Source organism: Anarhichas minor, unplaced genomic scaffold (assembly GCF_050575085.1).
Source record: "Anarhichas minor isolate MPS153535 unplaced genomic scaffold, ASM5057508v1 ptg000026l, whole genome shotgun sequence".
NCBI lineage: Eukaryota > Metazoa > Chordata > Actinopteri > Perciformes > Anarhichadidae > Anarhichas > Anarhichas minor.
This window is the reverse complement of record NW_027466472.1, coordinates 17,012,430-17,024,850: the sequence shown is the minus strand read 5'-3', so window position 1 is coordinate 17,024,850 and position 12,421 is coordinate 17,012,430. Positions and strand designations below refer to the sequence as shown.

General features: G+C 38.3%; 2 protein-coding genes across 2 annotated transcripts; both read left to right on the top strand.

Annotated features, from left to right (window-relative positions):
- Positions 1–182: 182 nt before the first annotated feature.
- Positions 183–6,334, top strand: slc25a15a (solute carrier family 25 member 15a). The gene is made up of 7 exons (XM_076100930.1): positions 183–413; positions 630–709; positions 1,149–1,407; positions 3,030–3,170; positions 3,261–3,436; positions 3,534–3,692; positions 5,350–6,334. The coding sequence occupies exons 2-7, from the start codon at positions 655–657 to the stop codon at positions 5,481–5,483; spliced, it is 924 nt and encodes a 307-aa protein (XP_075957045.1). The 5' UTR covers positions 183–413; positions 630–654; the 3' UTR covers positions 5,484–6,334.
- A 1,971-nt stretch (positions 6,335–8,305) lies between these two features.
- stoml3a (stomatin (EPB72)-like 3a) lies at positions 8,306–12,248 on the top strand. The gene is made up of 7 exons (XM_076100658.1): positions 8,306–8,384; positions 9,115–9,218; positions 9,950–10,022; positions 11,024–11,106; positions 11,266–11,469; positions 11,846–11,980; positions 12,057–12,248. The coding sequence occupies exons 1-7, from the start codon at positions 8,306–8,308 to the stop codon at positions 12,246–12,248; spliced, it is 870 nt and encodes a 289-aa protein (XP_075956773.1).
- The last annotated feature ends 173 nt before the right edge of the window (positions 12,249–12,421 follow it).

Genomic DNA, 12,421 nt, shown 5'->3' with positions numbered 1-12,421 from the left:
GCTATCAAATAAAATGTTAAGATATAACATAAGCTTATTTTTTAATCGATTTAACACGTATAAGCATAATTATTACACATTCATTTTGGTGTTAAATAAATAGTTTCCTGTATTGTTGTGGCTTCCGCTGAATAGCTTGACGCAACACATTGTGCGCTTGTGCGTTCCTTTACGCACGGCAGGAGCGACTTGTTGCAATCCGTCATTGGATTTCACAAGACGTTGCGAAGAATGCGGAAATTTAGTATGAATTGAAACTCGGCAAAATTTCATTGACATGTTCCGTGGTAGGGTACCCGCGAGCCTGGTCTAGATTATTTTTGTGCAACGCGCACACTTGCCTGTAGTGCATTATACGTTTTCAGAGTTTGTGAGGGAGACAAACAAACATTAAGAGACCAGGGAGTATACAGGTGAGCATGAATGCGTCCGGATCTGCTTTACAGAAATATATGTTACCCTCCCTTGTGTCTCTTAAATAAGTATAGGCTATATTGTGACCTTATTGTTCTTTTTGTAGTTTAATATTGTAGTCGATCAGTGCAAAGTGTACAAGTACTTTGAGTGTTTGTAATGTGTTTGTGTGTGAAGAGATGATGACATGGTACTTAAATAGCTTCAATTTTCAGGTTCACAGAATTGATATGAATCATCATGCCTCCACATCCCATAATCCAGGCAGTCATCGACTTCTCAGCTGGAGCAATGGGTGAGTTAACAGTATGGATCTATTCAGATTACTGATCTATTATCTCGGTCTGTCTCTCTATTCTGTCTGTGAGTTTGTCTGACTGACTGACAAGCTAAACACGTTTTATACATTCTTTTTTTAAAAGAGTTTTTCAAAGAAAGACTGCAGTGTTCCGTCTCTGAATTAATTTTCATACATAATTATTATTAGAGTAGTACTGAGGATCTTTCTTGATAAATTGATTAATGATGACAAATATCTTTATCTTGTCTTGATGTTTTTCTGAAGTCAAAATCAGACCCACTCTGTGTACTATATGTGTATTTAGTCGGAGAAACAAGACCATAATAAGTGTTAAAACTGTTCCCTGGACTCTGCTTTGGACGCTTTTGCTCTGACATCAGTTGCATCTCTCTTATTGAATCTGAAATAGATGCCTCTTAAAATCCTTCCTCAGGTGGTACAGCTTGTGTGCTGAGCGGTCAGCCGTTTGACACCACAAAGGTTAAGATGCAGACATTCCCCACCATGTACCGCGGCTTCATCCACTGCTTCACATCGACCTACAGGCAGGTGGGACTAAGTGGTCTCTACAAAGGAGCGACCCCAGCTCTCATAGCCAACATCAGTGAGAACGCTGTGCTCTTCTTGAGTTATGGTCTCTGCCAGGATGCTATCCGCTTTGTGTCCAGGATGGATAAAGGGGCTGATCTCAGGTTTGACACTGACGTTTCCATGTATTTATTCAAGTATCTATGATAAGCTCCATAGCTGGATGGGGTGAGGAGCAACATTTTGACAAATTAGTGTAATAGTATGTAAAAAAAAACATAAAAAATGTCATATGTTATAAAAAGGGATAAAACATGTCATAAAAAATGTAATTGTATGTAAAAAAGTAAATATAAACGTCATAGTGTATTATGTCATAAAAATGTCATAGTATAGTATACCATAACAAAGTCATAAAAAATGACCAAGTATAAAAAAGTCATAGTACAGCATGTCAAACAAACATAAAAAGTCAAAGTACAGCATGTCAAACAAACATAACAAGTCATAGTATTGCATGTTATAAAAAGTCATAAGAAATATCTTTATATAGTATGTCATAAAAAGTGATTAAAATGTAATAAGATAGTATGCCATAAAACATGTCATAGTGTAGTATTTCATGAAAACTGATAACATGTTATAGTATAGTGTGCCATAACAAATATCACAAAAAAATATTAAAGTGTCATAGAGTACCATGTCATAACAAATTTCTTAGAAAATGTTAGAGTAAAGTGTGCCATTAAACACGTCATTAAAAATCATACAGATATCATAGTATTGTATGTCGTAAAAAGTAATTAAATGTCACAGTATAGTCTGCCATTAAAAATGTAATTAAAAAGATGAGTACAAATGTCATAGTGAAGTATGTCATAAAAACTTTCATAAACTAATGTAGTCGTATAGTATGCCATAACAATTGCCATTCGAAAAATCCTAAAAATAGGATAGTATGGTTCACCTAAAGAAATGTGATAATAATTGTCATAGTATACTATTTCATAAAAAATATCAGAGTTGAGTCATACAAATAAAAGCGCTGTAAAAAGTCCTAAGAAATGTCATAGGAAGGTATGTCATACAAACTAATGAAAATGTTATTGTATAGAATGTCATAAAATAATGTCATAACAAATAATATAAAAAATAATTATATAGCATCATACAAAGTAATTAAAATGTTGTAATATTTAATAGTATAGTAAGTCTTGAAATGTTATAAAAATGTCATAGTATAGTCCGTCAGAAAATGTAATAAAAGAGTCCCAATCTCTTGTAGATAGTATTTCTTAATAAGTCGGAACAATTTTAAATTATAGTATGCCATAAAAAACTAATTAGTACCGTAGTTAATAAAAAAATCATAAAAAATGTCAGTATAGTATGCCATGAAAATGTCATAGTATAATATGTCAGAAACGTCTCAGAAAAATGTCACGAAAATGTCCTAGAAAGTCAGAATATTGTTATAGTAAAGTATTTTATAGAAAATGAGTAGTGTAGTTTACCATAAAACATGTTATACTATTATACTATATTTTACTAGTCATAAAAAACAAAAAAAGGTCGTAGTATAATATGTCTAAAATATGTTCCTTAAAAATATAATAAAGTATGCCATCTGTGTGTCAGCTGACTTCAGCAGATGACCTCCTATTAATTTAAGAATGGAAATGTCCTGAGTAATCCTAAACACTGAGGTAGGCAGTCTTCCTGTACGCGCACTAAATACATTTAATTGTTTATTTCTTCGATTGTACTTCTTTTGATTGCTCATCAGTGATATCCAGAAGGCATCGGCGGGGTCTTTAGCCTCCATCTTCTCCTCCATGGCGATATGTCCAACCGAGCTGGTGAAATGTCGAATGCAGGCCATGCACGAAATGGAAGCATCTGGCAAGATCGCAAGTGGACAGAGAAGGTCAGTGTGACCAAAAAGAAAAACACTGGAATGAGCAGAACATCTACTCAGTCTACACATTTCTGACTGTGTTTTGTGATGTGACTTCAGCACAGTGTGGACCGTCGTGAAGACAGTGTTGAAGACAAACGGCCCCCTGGGTTTCTACCAAGGACTGACATCCACCATGGTCAGGGAGATACCAGGATACTTCTGCTTTTTTGGGGCCTATGAACTGTGTCGGTCTAAATTTGCGCAGTACATGGGCACGGACAAGGACGGTATAGGTATGGTTATTATTTTTAATGAGGTTTTTTTTGCAGTTTAGGATGTTGCACTTGTTTCTGTGATTCACTCTCACACAATATTTTTTGGTTTTTGCAGGTGTTCTTCCGCTCATGTTCAGCGGTGGATTTGGGGGAGCTTGTCTGTGGTTGATGGTCTATCCCATAGACTGTGTGAAGTCCAGGATCCAGGTGTACTCTTTGGCTGGGAGGCAAGAGGGCTTCATGAAGACCTTCAAGGGTATCGTACGTAATGAGGGTAAGATTTGAACATACATTTTAAAATTAAAATTCACCCAGAGAGTGTATGGCTCTCAACAGCACAGTTTACCTAAAAAAAGGATAAATATTGCCTGTTGTTGTCTTCTCAAATGCCTCTAAAATGTTTCATTCCTGACCTTATTTGTGACAACATGGGAGCACAACTGACAGGGTTACATCACACAACCATATAATCATAGTCTAAAGAACAGCAACTGTATAATTTGGCTTTTTGTGAAAAACCCTGGTTGAGTAGAGAACGGTGCTGACTCAAACACACACTTACTCTATAGACTTCACTCTCTCACGTTGTTCAAAACCAGTTTAGACATTCAAATCAGTAAAAAAATCTTCATAGACACACTTCTCACCTTAAGTTAATTCTGAAGAGAGGAATTCTCCAACAATATTTGTTTTGGTATTGTATGTTTTCTACCATTCTCTTATACATCTGCAAAAAAACTAACTTGTTGTGTTTAAATACAGTGAGACATTGTGGTATTGCAGCCACCATGGCTGTTATCCAGTATTCACCTTCCTGTCTATGGTGGCAGAATAAACCCCTGTAGGCAGTTGATGAGAGGGACAGGCATCAGGAAGGACGACTGTATTTGTTTATAGTTATACTGTCTCATGGTGCCAGTCAATGTGCATAATAAGACACAATTATTCAGTATTATTCAAATTAGCCAAATAAGCCCTGAAGGAGATATGGTTATTTGATCAGCAAAAAGTAAGATTGACACAGATCTGACTTATTAATGTTGACAACAATGAAAACACCAGTGTAGTCAATTAGTAATATATGAATATAATTATGTACAGTGTAAAGGATGCCCAGCATAACTTCAGCAGAGCATACTGAGATAGAGATTTGATGGTGCTGCGCACGAAACAAGATGCAAAAACAACAACAACGATAAAGACCAGTAAAGCATTGTTCTTGTATGCTGTGGTGCTCAAATCATGGTGATGGTGCTAATGGGCCTATGGCGTGCCGACAAAACATCTCAACAGAGCAGCCACTGAAGGGATATTTCTATTCCACGGCTCTCTGTGAACTACAGAGAGAGACACCGTAGTGTGTGAAAAAGGTACAGTGTGAACTGTTCTGCGATTTTAATTGAATACAACTGTACATCTCATCTCTGTCTGCATGCTGAATGAGTCATAGCCAGATGTCCCACCATCTGCAACATCTGTTGGCACGATGGGGAAGTGTACGGAATAACTTGGCCTTAAGAGTGTATGGAACAGGTCTAATACTGTAGAATTGCATCTTATAAGTATGTTATTAACCATTAACATTCGATGATAATTCAAAAATTGCCAAAGCTTGACACTGTAAATGTTTGTTGACATGTCACAAATGAAGCTACCCTTAACAATCACAATGATTGAGCCTGGGAGGACACTACAATCAAATGTCAGAATTTGAATGTGAACTTGTGTACCGCAAACTTAAACAGAGGCCCTGAGTGTTTTAACGGTGGAGCTGAAGTTTTTTGACTTTGAAAGGCTCTGAACGCACCACTGCTGGTCTCAGTGTGAAGCAGAGTGTGGATGAATCATGTTGCTAATTGGCCCAAGCTGGGGGCCTGACCTACCCATGGGGAATGACCTGTGTATCTGCTTGACTCTCTCTTGTCCCACAGGGATCACTGCTCTGTACTCGGGCCTGACTCCTACCATGATACGCACCTTCCCTGCCAACGGAGCCCTCTTCCTGGCCTATGAGATGAGTCGCAAGTTTATGATGGAGACAGCTGGCAACTGTGGAGCGTCTTGACACTTGAAGAAAGTTTGATTGACACATGGTGCTCTGCTGTGCTGGCCACAGTGATTTGAAATAAAGTCTTAATCTCAACATCCGTATGTCAAGGGGTGACACTCACCTGTGAATATACTTCATCATGGTCGAAAGATGCCTCGGTTTTACCTCGTCACTCATTTTTCAGTGAGTTTTGCCAGTCAAATCATAACAAGAACTCAGAGAGCGGAATATAAACGGACAGCTCAACCTGCCCTCTCGGCAGTTTTAAGCAGTTCATCTCATCTCCTCAGCTGCACTAACAATGATATTTCAGAAGATTTCTTTTGACCCTCCTGAATGCTCACCATTTTCAACCTGTGGTAAAGTTGCAGAAACTTTCAATTCACTATTATAAAAAAAACTCTTGAAAATTGGACGGTTAAAGTAAAGCTGCAAAAATCAAATTATAAAAGCACGTGCAGTGCAAATGGTTATGTTGAGACTGAAAACCTCTCTTTTTTGTTTCGTTTTGTTTCGTTTTTGTGTTTGCTGAAGCACATTCTTAGCTGCCTGCCTCACCACAAGTCCTGTTCACACTCAACTGCTGTGTCCACTTGCAGCAGAAAAGACAATGTTTTGATGCACAGGAGTTAAAATCACTTGAAAACCATATTCTGTGAAAAGAAAGTGTATTTTTTGCTGATTGTAAATTATATCATAATAGTAGTTTTTTAGTTTGAAGCTTGAAATTTCAAGTAATAAATAATCTTGGACAAGGGTGCGGAAACACTTAATAAGAGGAAGTTAATTCTTTGATTTTGAGAAAATGTCAGCTGCTCGGAATTATGAGCAGTCTTGCATGGTGGAATAAACAGTTTTAGACTAAGTACACACGCATCATTTTCTTTTTTACAATTTACAACAAGCCCTGAAACTAACAAAATGAAATTTACAAAAGGGCTAAAATAGCCTGTTGTGTGTAGTGTTGTGAACAACTGCACCGGGATTCACATGCACTCATGTAGTGAGCTGGCATGTCATGTGACCAAGTATCATGTGACAGTGAATTAAAGGGACCTCAGTGAATAATGATGGCAACCAGCAGCTCACATGTCGGTTGTTAGGGCTCCAAAGCTCACACAATTGTTGTCATGTTTTCAAACGGGTACGTGTGTTGTTGGGCAAAGTGTCTCATAACAGAACAGATCTATTGAACACTGAAAGCCAAACTGGCTACTATTGTAGATCATAATGATGTTATGCTCGCTGTAATTAATCACACAGCATTTTGAGAGTCGTCATGTGCTTTACTTTGTTTGCACACTTACTTGGGTTTATTTGATCTCACATGCATGTAGTAGTGCAGAGATGTGGAAACCATCATCTCCTCTTTTAGTGGATTTGTTGGTCAACTCCCAAACCACCAACATAAAAGCTCATTTGTGTTGCATTTCTTTCCTAAACACTGATCAGTTCAGTGGTTTAGTGAAGGTTTATGTGTGTTCCAATAACCATACCTCCATTCTATTAATATGCCAGACAAATATATATTATGTCCTAATACATAGTATATCAAATACAGTTTGCCACAAATACCAGGATGTACTGCGTCGGGTCGCATTTTGCAGCACGCAAACAACTGGTGATGTCTGAGATGCCATATTTAATTCTGAGGAGAAAACACTGACTGGACAGATTGTTTTGTATCTCCTGTGGGTCTGACTTCAGAGGAGTCAGATCCAAATATCTCAATCCAGCTTCAAGTCTTTGACCCAACCGCTGCTTCAGCAATAGATTCCAATTCCACGTATTGATCATCTCCATCGTTTGCAGTTTTGTCTTTGTCATTGCCTCAACACATTTAGATATTGACAACTTTGCTTTGATTCACTTGTGTTTCTGATGGCACAACAGTGTTCCTTTGACTTTCCTTTGCTCTTCCTCCTGAATTTATGATGAGCCGTGGCAAATGACCTTACAAGGGATTACGTAGTTAAGATAATTGATTGATGGGTTGATATATATATATATATATATATATATATATCAAGGTGGGGGGGTAATAGAAGGTCCTCTGTAGATCAGACCATCTCATTTCGGACACCGCTCGCGGTCCTCAAAGGACGCGGCCGACGTGGACCGCGAAGGCGAGGTCCTCCGAAGGATGCAGCCGCTGGATTGGGACACACATACTGTGTACTGTGCATCTTCTCATCACAGACAGGACTTGGTTTTTACTGTGTAGCCGTAATTATGTATTTACATTACTCTCAGTTGCTCAACACTACACTGTTATTAAAATGAATTAAATATAATGAATCATATTTTCTCTTATGTGTTTACTTCCACATTCCTCCATCTCCCTCCTCTCACACTTTATTCAGCCTTTCTCCTGTTTCGAAAACATTTGAATACATTTTGGATTGTTGTTTTTATTTCCAATGTGGGTCAATTTCCATTATAAGGTGATGTGCACATGATCACATCTCCTTTGTGTCTGCACCAGCTCTCAGGTTTCTCGACTTGCCACCTATTGTTTATTCATAACGCTTCGTGCAACAGGTGTCAGACTACTGTAGGTGAATGTGAGAGTATAATGGAAAAGCACAAGAGCTGAATTGTAAGGCATCCAATACAGGAGCCACATAGTGGCTGGTTAGGCTCTGAGGTTCATGTTGCCTGTTGGTACCCACTAGGTGAGTCCAAGAGTCACACACCAAGTGGGAGTGGAAGTTAATGTCTGTATGTCAGGCGCCTAGGGAAGGGGACAGGCCACACCCCGTAGGGAGAAAAGACAGGTAAACAAGTGCAGCACTGCTTCACTTGCTCCATCACACCAACACATTACATGTTCATTAATGATCTCAACCACGTCCAGCACGGCCGAGATGGTTACACAGGGTAAACTTCAGATCAACACCGAGGAGAGTATCGAAGGTAAATACTTTTCATGATCTTTTAAAAAAATCTGGCACTTTGACTGTTGGCGGATGACAGGGAAGCAGAACGAGAGGGAAAAGTCTGAACTATTCAGGGTGAACATGCCAGGGATAATAGATATTGTTTGAGGGCCCCTGTTTTTAACGGACACAGAAACTCTCAGAGTGCCGGAGTCCTTGTTAATTATTTACAAGGAATATAGGTTTTTGCTTACAATGTTTGAAAGTATTTGTAGTATATCTGAGGGCTTTAAGTGCCAGCCAATCATTGGTCTGATAAGGTCCAGAGGTCCAGACCAACGATATAAGGCGGCAGATCTTCAAAAATGGCTTTATAAAAAAAAGAGATGTCAGTGCATTAGATCACAGTGTAAGCATTCAAAGGATGGTACATCAATAATGTAGTAGTTTACTTTACACAACACCCTGTGACTCAGGTGGATGTGGAGTAACGTGACTTCCCTCAGAGATTAATTACACCATTAGCGACAAATTAGAAGTGTGGATCCACTTCACCTCACTGCTCGCTTGCGTTTTGTGTCATCTTTGATAAAAGACGCTGTCCCACTGGATCATTTTACTGTTTAATTGAGTGAACAAAATGACCACAGCAATCTTTGGTCACAGGTGCTCACAAGTGAGGGACATGCCATGGACAATATGCAAGATAGGTCACCTCTCTGTACTTTCCAATGCAAGCCTTTAAAAGTGTTTTTCATTCTCTACAGATAAACACTCAGGGAGACTGGGATGTTTCGGTTGGCTGTTGGTCCTCATATCCCTCCTCTTTATAACAGCGACCTTCCCGATCACATTATTTATGTGTGTTAAGGTAGAGTATATTCTCATAGAAGTACACTGATTATAGGATCAGGCCAGTACTTGTCTTGTAAAGGCCGATACGGATACCAGTGTCTTCGTATTGGACTGGCGAGGGCTTCGGGCAGTATTTACTGCTTTGGAATTAGACCGTTTCTATTATCATTTTCTAAATTCCAACAAAGTCTAACCAATTTCCTTCAAGATTTTTTGGCAGGTCAGAAAAGACTAACTAATTCCATCAGTCTAGCTTTCAATAAATTGGAGCAAAGCATATTTGGGATGCAGAAATGTAATTCCTTTGTTCATAAAGGGGGCTTCACATGGCAGGTGACACACAGAGCCGAGATCATTTAGTCGCCTCCTCTCTGCCATCCTGCAAAACTACGTAATGTATTCTGTGACCGGGTCTCTGTGTTTACAAGTTAATATCTTTACATCCAATATAAAGAGACTTTTTTTGTGATTTCAGAATCATTCAAATTACCCCGATGGCAAGTTTGTGTTTGTAAAAAAATGAGTCTCCACAGTTGGAGCAGTGCATGCATCGGTTCCAGGTTATACAACAGCCGATCAAGAGAATGAAATGTGAAGATGTTATAATATACACAGTGACTGTGGTCTTTGAGAAACCTACATTATATAAGAGGTATCGATGAAAGTGAGTTTAATCTAAGTCTAAGGTTAATTTATTTTTCTATTTCCTATGTTCTCTGTGTGGCTGGCCATGTTTCTAACATCCAGATAGTGAAGGAGTACGAGCGAGCCATCATTTTCAGACTTGGCAGGATCACAGACAGGAAACCTAAAGGGCCAGGTTTGTTGATTGATTGCTTTAGTGACTTTATATCACATTTTAACAGCATACTATTCTATTACTTTTTTATGACTTAATGTACTATGACGTACTTCATGACCTTGACACTTTTTATGGGATGCTGTTCTTTGATTTATTTTATTTACGGAATTCTATACAATGATTTTATTTGACATATTTATGGCATACTTGTCATGTCTCGTCCAGCTACTTGGGTTATGTGTGTCTTTTAACCCAGCATCCCATCATTTCCTGTTTTATTTTGTGTTACTCACCTCCCCTCTCGTTTTAGATACTTCCCTGCCTGCCCTTGTGTTTTTCCCGCCTGTGTGATTGTTTTGCAAGCCCCGGTGGTTTCACCTGTCTTTTTCCAACATACTATACTGTGACCTTTTTTTCGATATTCTATATCTATACTATGACTTTTCATGACCTTTTTCTTTTCTACTTTTCTGACATAGTATACCATGAGTTTTTTACGACGTTTTTCCAGATTAGTATGGTATGATTTTCCTTGAAATACTATACTATGAGGTTTAATGACCTTTTTGATGATATTTTTTATGGATTTTTTCTTCGTACAATACTATACATTTTTACTTTTTTTAAACTTAATATACCATGACATGAGTCTTTTAAAAAAAATAAAAAATATTCTAGGACTATTATAACATTTAATACTTACTATATTAGGATTTGTTATGACAGCTTCACATACCATATTGAGACTTTTTTAAGGTCTTCTTTTGACAAACATTTATTTTTTACCATACTATACTATGACCTTTTTATGACTTTTTCGACATACTGTTTTATGACATTTTATTTGACTTTTTTATGGCATACTCTATGATATTTGATGACATTTTGGCATACCATTGTGCATTATACTGTGAGAAAAAAAATGTCCATAAAGGGGTTTTCTGCCATTAAATGTCTATCACTTAAAAGGCTTCAACCACAATCACTAGAAACTAAACAGGGACTTTATTTATTTTCAGGACTTTTCTTTGTTCTGCCCTGTACTGATACCTTTGTGAAAGTCGATCTGAGAACTGTGTCCTTTGACATCCCTCCACAAGAGGTACGATTTTTGTTGTTGTATTTTTTTTTTGAATTTGTTCTGGAAAATGTGTAAATATCATTTTTGTCTTTCCTTTATCACAGCTCGTCTCTGTCATCAATGAAAACTGTCTGTCATCTTCCTGAGTGATAAAAATAGGTGCTGATTTTTACCTTGCAGATCCTAACGAGAGACTCAGTGACGGTGTCTGTGGACGGCGTGGTGTACTTCCGCATAAACTGCCCCATCTCATCCGTGGCCAATGTGTCCGACGCACACTCATCTACACGGCTGCTGGCTCAAACCACCCTGAGGAATGTACTTGGTACCAAAAACCTTGCAGAACTGCTATCTGACAGAGAGGGCATATCACTCAGCATGCAGGTGAGCATAAACTGTGCGGTAATATGATTAATGAGGATCTGCAGGGCACAAGAGAAGTATGAAAGTTAAATATCTTTAATTGGTCCTTTTTTCATCTGCCATCTTGAACTCTGTCTGTTGTTTGGTGTGTTTTTCAGAACCTTGCATAAAACTGCTTTCTGCTTCTGCTAAAATGGTAATGATTGCGCTGAGATTGAACCAGCGAACTAATTTATCACAAAACCCCAAAAATGTGTTTAGAAAGGCTACAAAGCACCATGCAGCTGAGGAGTTGGGTAGCATGTATTATAGTTATTTGATTAAATCCTAACTAATTAGTGGAGCAAACGGTGGTTCTATGTGACTGGAGTATATGTTATTTGATATTCCCGTACAGGAATCTCTGGATGATGCCACAGATCCGTGGGGTATTAAGGTGGAGCGTGTGGAGATCAAGGATGTGAAGTTGCCTCAGCAGCTGCAGAGAGCCATGGCAGCAGAGGCAGAAGCTACTCGGGAGGCCAGAGCGAAGGTAAAGAGGACGTTGGGAAATTTAATTTAATTTCCTCTTAACGCAGAGAAATAACGTTTATCTGTCTGTGCTTCAGCTCATTTCTGCAGAGGGAGAGATGAACGCTTCCAGGGCTCTGAAAGAAGCCTCCCTGATAATTGCAGAGTCACCCTCTGGTCTCCAGCTGCGATACCTGCAGACCCTCAGCAGCATTGCAGGAGAGAAGAACTCCACCATCATCTTTCCTCTGCCCATAGATATATTGCAGCATTTTATGAAGAGGGATTAATTATGTTATTGTTATAAAGTTATTGTTACTGTTATAAGCTTTAGTGGTATCTCTTTTAAATGTGGTCCAAGAGGCCTCATGTGTGCAATTATTTTCTTATTGTGATTTAATACTTAAGTACAAAGTGCAACATATACAGTTTAGACATTAAACTTTATAACCATTAAATATTT

Excerpts from the sequence above, each read along its gene's own strand:
- slc25a15a (XM_076100930.1), top strand. The coding sequence starts at position 655 with ATGCCTCCACATCCCATAATCCAGGCAGTCATCGACTTCTCAGCTGGA. Across the intron at positions 3,171-3,260 it reads ATCGCAAGTGGACAGAGAAG|CACAGTGTGGACCGTCGTGA; the intron begins GTCAGTGTGACC and ends ATGTGACTTCAG. Across the intron at positions 3,437-3,533 it reads CACGGACAAGGACGGTATAG|GTGTTCTTCCGCTCATGTTC; the intron begins GTATGGTTATTA and ends TGGTTTTTGCAG.
- stoml3a (XM_076100658.1), top strand. The coding sequence starts at position 8,306 with ATGATCTCAACCACGTCCAGCACGGCCGAGATGGTTACACAGGGTAAA. Across the intron at positions 10,023-11,023 it reads CAGGAAACCTAAAGGGCCAG|GACTTTTCTTTGTTCTGCCC; the intron begins GTTTGTTGATTG and ends ATTTATTTTCAG. Across the intron at positions 11,470-11,845 it reads GCATATCACTCAGCATGCAG|GAATCTCTGGATGATGCCAC; the intron begins GTGAGCATAAAC and ends ATTCCCGTACAG.